Source organism: Momordica charantia, assembly GCF_013281855.1.
Source record: "Momordica charantia cultivar OHB3-1 chromosome 6 unlocalized genomic scaffold, Mcharantia_2.0 BLBB01000006.1, whole genome shotgun sequence".
Classification (NCBI taxonomy): Eukaryota; Viridiplantae; Streptophyta; class Magnoliopsida; order Cucurbitales; family Cucurbitaceae; genus Momordica; species Momordica charantia.
This window is the reverse complement of record NW_028275164.1, coordinates 30691680-30699357: the sequence shown is the minus strand read 5'-3', so window position 1 is coordinate 30699357 and position 7678 is coordinate 30691680. Positions and strand designations below refer to the sequence as shown.

Below are 7678 nucleotides of genomic sequence, written 5' to 3'. Positions count from 1 at the left end.
AAATTAAATTTAATGCAAATTTTAGGATAAACTAAAACACTGTTTGAGTTTAATAATAATAATGTATTAAGAACCAGTTTAAACCATTTTATTTTTAATTCCTATTTTTAAAAATTAAACTAAGAAATCATAATCTGTGTTTCTTTGTTTTATATTATCTACTTTTCTAAAAAAAAGTTTGAATTTTTAAAATCTAAGCCATGTGTTAATAAATAGGAAAATACAGGTAGGTAAAAAAAATTGTGAGGAAGCAAACATAAATTTAGAAAATATAAATGAGGCCATAATTTTTAAAAACTTATTTTTTTTCTAAATCCTGACTAATTAAGAATTCAAATACATGTATTAAAGAAATTGTGAAAATTCAAATATAATTTTTCAAGAATAGAGAATTGAAAATAAAATCATAACTATTACATGAAATGATATGTGGCTACAAAATTTCACCAGTAAAAAAAATGACAAAGTACAAGTTCAATTCTTAATCTTACTCTAAAAAGTTTCTAATTAATCCTAAAAGAAAGCTTATAATAAATCTTTCAACCTTTCATTTTATAACTAATATGTGTCCTTACTATTAATTTTTATCAGTTTGACATTTACGTGACACGCTGACTATATTATTTAAAGATTACATAATAAGTTGAATTTGAGTAGGTCCAAACGTTTAGTAATGTAATTAGATACAATTTACGACATAAACTTATTAGGCCTAAAATAAAAAAAAAACTAATGGACAAATTAAATATATATTTTTTAAATATCAAAATCAAGTAGACACAATTCTAAATTCTAAAAGTTAGTATGACATAAATAAATTATTCTAAAGAGTACTTCTCTTTGGCATACCACCGTTAAATTTTATAAAATAATGAAATGTAAAAAAAAACATATATATAAATATGTTATTTTTCAAAAAAATAAATAGCAGTCAAATTTTTATTTAAGAAGAGTGTTGACCAGTGAGTGGATGAGTATTTTATTATTATTATTATTTTTTCTTTTGGTAAAGATTTGTTTGAGTTTAGGTGGTAAAAGCTACACCAAACTCCGAAGGGTAGAGTAGTGAGTTTTGAGTACATAGCTTTGCACTGAAAAATAAATGCGTAGTTATTACACAATAATTTGTTGTTTTGCTTTGTTAAAATTAATTTTAATTTCTAATCATTGCTCTTATGTTTATTTATATAGCAAGCTGCAAACAGCTAAGTTCGCTGCCCACTCCTTTTTAATATTCATCTCTCTCTCTCCTCTCTCTCTCTCTCTCTCCTCAGCCCCAACAACAAAGAAATTGAAGGATTTTTTTTTTGTTGCTCTGAATTTCTGGGTGCTCCTCCTTTCCTTTCGCAGTGATTTTATTTTCCCTCATCATTTTCTCGGGAAAATTTACTCTAATTTTCCTGGGAAAATTAATAGATCTCTGGTTTGGGCTCCGTTTGCCGGTGCTGTGTAATGGTGGAATTAGCGGCTCCCCAAACAGATCCGGCGGCCGGAGATCTGACATTCTCCGGTTCAATTTGTAATTACTAAAAGCCCCACAAGGAAGAAGGAGGAGGAGGGGTAGTTGAAGGCAAGATGCTCAGAACCAAGACTAAAATCCCACCGGCGCCACCGACAAACGGAATCTCGGCCGTCCCCGGCTGCGGCGGAGATTCTAGGCCGATGGATTGGGAAATGAGACCCGGAGGAATGCTGGTCCAGAAGCGAACCGACTCGGACAAAAACTCGGCCGCCGCCCCAACGATACGCGTCCGAGTTAAGTACGGCTCAGTGTACCATGACGTCCAAATTAGCTCTCAAGCTACTTTCGGTAATTTATTTTTTGTGCTCTTTTTTTTTTGTTAAATATATTTTTGGTCTGCTGCTGTTTTTTTTTCTTTATGGTTGTTAAAAAAAATAAATATAAAGGGTATGTTTTAACATTTTTTTTTAATTATACTATTTCTGTTTCTGTTAAATAAATATTAAAATTTGCTGACGGTAAATTTAACGTCGATAAGAAAGTCAAAATTTTTACCTGCGCTTAGCAAGTCTATCGTCGGCCAACTTTAGAGAAAAACATAATTGAAAAATGTAGCATTAACTTTAAGCTTTTTAAACATTGAATAAGGCACCTAAAACATAGAATTAGCTTTTTGGGTTTTTTTTTTGTTTTGTTTAAAAATAAGGCGAGTTTTGTAACTATTTTTGTTTTTAGTTTTCTTTCTTTTTGATAATTAACTTTACCAAAACTAGTATTTCTTCCTTGCTTTTTAAAAATCTTTCAAAATCTAACTCAATTATGAAAAAAAGGTAATCACTAAAAATTTATCTTTGTTTTAAAATATGGCTAAAAATTTTAATATGTTATGAACAAAGATACCATCAAAAGAAAACAAGTCTTCTTTACAAAAATAGAAAATTCAAAATTAAGGATTCGTTTGATAATGTTATCTTTTTTGTTTCTTGTTTCTCATTTCCAATTTTGAAACCTAAACTATTTATGTTTCTTGTTTTTCATTTTCTTAAAAATATTTTCAAAATTGTATAAAAATTTTAGAAACAATTTTCTGGTTCCGTTTCCAATTTGTTCCAAAATATAAATAAAAATATTATTTCATCATTTTCGAATCCACATATGTTGGGCTCATACAATTCTATAATTTTTCGAAAATATTATCAATCGAGCCCTAAATTGTTTTGGAACGGGCTTATATTTGGTGGTTGTGTTGCAGGGGAATTGAAGAAAATGTTGGTGGGTCCAACGGGGCTACACCACGAAGACCAAAAAGTGATATACAAAGAGAAAGAGAGGGATTCGAAGGCATTTCTTGACGTTTGTGGGATTAAAAATGGATCAAAAATGGTGGTGGTGGAAGACCCAATTAGGCAGGAGAAGAGATTGTTGGAGATGAGAAACAACGCCAAGACAATGAAGGCTTCCAACACCATTTCCCAAATCAGCTTGGAGGTTGATAGACTTGCTGGTCAGGTAACCACATTAAATATCCGTCTCGAAAATGTTTATTTTAGTTCTTCAATTTTTGGTCTTCGAAATTGTGTAAATAGATAGCTAACTTGGTTTCATACATGTGTACTAATGTACGCATGTGTTCGATCACATAAATTGGTTGAGATGGGTTCTAGATCGATTCATATTAGGTATAGTAAAGAGATTAAAGGTTAAAAAACACTCTTAGTTCCGGTACTTTCGCTAAAGTAACGATTTAGTCCCTAAACTTTAGTTTGTAAGGATTAGTTATTATACTTTTAAATTGGTAATAATTTAATCCTTGAATTTTAATATTTAACAATTTAGTCTTTGTAATTTAAAGTTTGTAACGACTTAGTTCTAATCATGAATTTTTTTTTGGTTAAGTTTCCTATATATATATGGATTAATAAACTAAATAGTGACAAAATATATTTATAAATTAGAAGTATTAAATTGTTTATACGACTCTTAATTTTAATAAATTTTTTTATCATAAGGACTAAATTGTTACAATTTTATGCTACAGAGGCTAAGTCGTTATAAACTAAAAGTTTAAAGACTAAACTTTAAGTTGATAGATTAAAATTTAATGTTTTTCTTTCCAAGAAAGAGATGCCAAAAATCTCAACTAAATGACTTTGGAACAATAAAATTTGAGAAACATTAATTTAGTTTTATGTTTTAGAGGATATATTTTTTAATGTATTATTTTTTGTTCATAAATGGTATAGGTATCTGCGCTTGAATCGGTAATTGGTAAAGGTGGGAAAGTGGCAGAGAAAACGGTGTTGAATTTGATTGAGTTACTTATGGACCAATTGCTTAAATTGGATGGAATTATGGGCGATGGAAATGTCAAATTACAGAGGAAAATGCAGGTACCAATTTCACTTTCTTTTCCATTTTCTCGAGAAACAAACACACACAATAGTTACCTAACAATTTGAGGATGGATGGTGATCATTTTGAAGGTGAGAAGAGTGCAAAAATATGTTGAAACTTTAGACATATTGAAGATCAAAAACCAAAACCAAACCCCAATGCAAGTTCAGCAAAGGAGTTCGGATGGGCCGAAACAAGCACAAACTCAAGCCCAAGCCCACGATCGTCATGTTCAACAAACAACGGTTTCTAACGGACATGATCAGTCGAGACACCCGACGGGTCATTCGTCGTCATTGGTGCCCGAAAGGAAATCCACGTCAGAAACAGTTGTTACGACGAAATGGGAGATATTCGACGCGATGACACCGTTGGTGCCAGCCTCTTCTTCTTCAAGTGAAATATCAGCAGGCAACAGCAACAATCATGTTCAACCCAAGTTCAATTGGGAATTTTTTGATTGAAAAAATTTTTCATGAACTATTTTATTATATTGTGTATTACTGTCTAATGTGTGATTCAGCTCTGTTTCTTCTGTTGGTTTGGTTTTTCTTTCCTTCTATTCTTTTGTGTACTTAATTTTGCTTAGGACAATATACCCTTTGTCATTAAGTTCAATAAATGGGTTCCTCCAAAGACATTAATGAATGCAACAATTATAGGAGTTTGCTATTTTTTAAATATCATCTTTTAATGATTTGAACAAAAATTAATATTATTGAACATATAATTTTATTTAAGAACAAAACTTGACCTTATTAGGTTTATCTGTGAATATCAAGTTAATGTATGTGTATAATATGAACAAAATATTACCCAAAAATGACTCAATATATACAACTTAATTAGAACTACTTTAATCCTTGAAACCAGGAGTCGTCAATAGTGTTGTTGTATGTAAGGGAAGCGTTTAGTTTGTCATATCTTCACAAATCGGTCTACTGTCTTAATCAAGTTTCTAGGCAGTGGTTTGATAAGTTATTCATGTTTTAGTACTTAGATTTCGGCAAGTCAAATCTGATTATTCTTTGTTTGTGCGCGGCTTCAATGATACTTTTATTCCGCTCCTTGTTTATGTTGATGATATCATAATTGAGGTTCTTCTTCTGTCATTTAGATTTAAAAAACTCATCTTAATAGTATTTTTAAATTTAAGGACTTGGGATCTTTGAAATATTTTTTGGTCCTGAGTTAAGTTTGTTATTCCAAAGAGATTTTTCTATCTTAACGGAATTATAATCTTTAGGTTTTTGAAGATACCACTCTTTTGGCCGGTAAACCTTCTTCTTTACTTATTGATTCTCATTTGAAATTACTTGCTTAAGTTGGCACTATTTTGGAGGATCCTACTTAATATTATCGCTCTATTGGTTGTCTATTATATCTTACCATCTCACATATTGGGTATTACATTTGTTGTTCATAAACTAAGTCAGTTTGTTGTTCAACCTCAACGTCCTCATCTTGTGGCAATACATCATCTCCTTCAGTATTTGAAGGGTTGTCTTGGCTGAGGTATTTTACTCTCTTGTTCTTCCTCTTATCAGCTTCGTGCTTTCACAGATGGAGATTGTGCTTCTCATTTAGATTCTTGAAAATCTACCACTAGCTTTTGTATATTTTTTTGGGGACACTCTTGTTTCTTGAAGCTAAGAAACAAAATATTATTTCCTGTTCTTCTAAGGTGAACATCAGGCCCTTGCTACTGCTACTACTAGTGACCTTATTTGGCTTACACATCTCTTGAATGATTCTTTTCAACCTCAAGCACTTATCATCTTTGACAACTAAGCCGCTATACATTGTCTCTAATCCAACTTTTCATGAGAGGATGAAGCACATCGAACTTGATTGTTGACGGTGTTGTCCAGCTACTTCCTCTACGTTCAAGTCTACAACTAGTTGACATTTTTACGAAGGCTTTAGCACTCATACTTCTTTTCTCTTCTATTGTCCAAGAAGGGTATTCCCAATATAGGGTGAGTATTAGGTTTATCAATAGTTTGTTAGTTAGTTACTTACATGTTTCATTAAGTTAATTATTTCTCTGGGTACTGACTTTCCTAAGATCTATTTATAAGCGGTCTTTATGATTGAATAAAGTAAAGTAAACTTTATTTACTCTAAAGATGTAATAGGGATATATAAGAAGCGTCTTCCTCTTCTAGATATCCAAAAGCCACAAGGAATATCAGACACTTAAAGAACAGAGAAGGAAAGATATTTATTTATTTTTATTAATTCCTTAATCTTAAAAGAAAAGAAGATATATGATTAATTAAAAGGTTTAAATTATTTTTACCAAATTTTACTAAATTAAATTAAAATTTTCCAAAATGAGCAAAATTTATTTTATTTGAAAAAGAACAAGGAAATTCATTTTAAAATAAAAATAATTTTCCATTTTTATTATTATTTTTTTTAGAAAACACAAAAGAATTTTAAAAAAATATTTGCCATAAAAATAAAACAAAAATGATAGGAAGTAAGATACTACAAATAAAAGAAGAATATATCAGACAAATTTAAGGATTTACACACTTACCTTGAAATAACGGACTTGATTACTTGTGGCAAATCGACACTATGAGTCCAAACCAACATTGGCATAAAAAAAGTAAAAATGGATAAATAACACATAAATCGACGGCTATGCGGATCTTCGGACATATATGAAATGGAATAAAGATGGACCAAACTACTTATGGATGTAACCACAATTAACATCACTACGGTCGGGCAAGTAAAGACAATAAGAGTTACAAAAGTCTTAGCCTAATACTCTTGCGGCAGGTAAATGAAGAAAGAAAACACAAAAGAAACCAGACTAACCTAATTCTAATGCTCTTGGCTGGAAAGGAACGACAAACGAAAGCAATTCGAATGCTAAGTTAAAAACTAATAAGGAAAGCAAAAAAAGTTAAAAACTAATAAGGAAAGCAAAAAAGTAAGCGAACAAAAACAAACAATAAAATATAAAAATCAAACTTGTTTTGTTCACACAAAAATAAAAGTCAACAAACAATAGGGGGTTTGCAGCAAAAGGGTATTTTAAGGCATGGTGTGAATTGGACAAGGTTTGGATCAAGGTGAAATCAAAGGTAAGCTCAAGTATAAAGAAATTTTATGGCTGCAAATAGGGCTGTCTCGCGGTAAGGATGGGGTGCTAGCGACTTTCCTCTTTTGTGTCTCCAAATGGGGCAAATAGCGACCAGATTAAATAGTTGGTTCAAAAAATAATCTGACGGACGATTCGGGATTTGAATGGATGGAACTACAACTTTGAATGTGCAGAGGTAAGGGTGCTAGCATGCGCAGGCTGGGACGTGCGGTAGGGGTTGGTCCTGGTTGGCCCTTCTTCAAACTCCTTCCTTCTCTTAGTTCTTGTTTTTTTTTTAGTACAACACGTAGGGGTGAAACTCACAACCTCATGGTTGGAAGTATATGCCAATTACCACTGAGCTATGCTCGCTTTGACCTCTTATTGGCTCTTGTTGATCCTTGAGAATGTTCGAAATATGCTCATGGGTCCAATGAGTTCTTTTCCTTTGTGGAGCCTCCATAAGTTTTGCATGCTCCTTCTTGGCGTTTGGTTAGTTAAAGAAGTTGTTGCAATTATGATTATATCACCGCCCACAAATAATTCGAAATATTATTGTTGAAGGGAAAAATACAACATGACATGTGGACCAACCAAGTTATCGTAAGGTCAGGTCCATCCAATCAAACTCAATAGAGAAGATTGACCTACCTTTAAAACAAAGCTGAAGACCATAAACTAATTAGAGAATCGACCAAGTTCTCTAGAATCGACCTGAGGAC

The 7678-nt window shown here is 31.8% G+C and overlaps 1 protein-coding gene across 1 annotated transcript; it reads left to right on the top strand.

The window, feature by feature from the left end:
• Positions 1-1207: 1207 nt before the first annotated feature.
• On the top strand, positions 1208-4537 carry LOC111022730 (BAG family molecular chaperone regulator 3). The gene is made up of 4 exons (XM_022299961.2): positions 1208-1810; positions 2715-2971; positions 3706-3852; positions 3946-4537. The coding sequence occupies exons 1-4, from the start codon at positions 1576-1578 to the stop codon at positions 4318-4320; spliced, it is 1014 nt and encodes a 337-aa protein (XP_022155653.1). The 5' UTR covers positions 1208-1575; the 3' UTR covers positions 4321-4537.
• Positions 4538-7678: the final 3141 nt, after the last annotated feature.

Coding starts and splice junctions, on each gene's coding strand:
- LOC111022730 (XM_022299961.2), top strand. CDS start 1,576: ATGCTCAGAACCAAGACTAAAATCCCACCGGCGCCACCGACAAACGGA. Junction 1,811..2,714: donor TAGCTCTCAAGCTACTTTCG/GTAATTTATTTT, acceptor GTTGTGTTGCAG/GGGAATTGAAGAAAATGTTG. Junction 3,853..3,945: donor AATTACAGAGGAAAATGCAG/GTACCAATTTCA, acceptor ATCATTTTGAAG/GTGAGAAGAGTGCAAAAATA.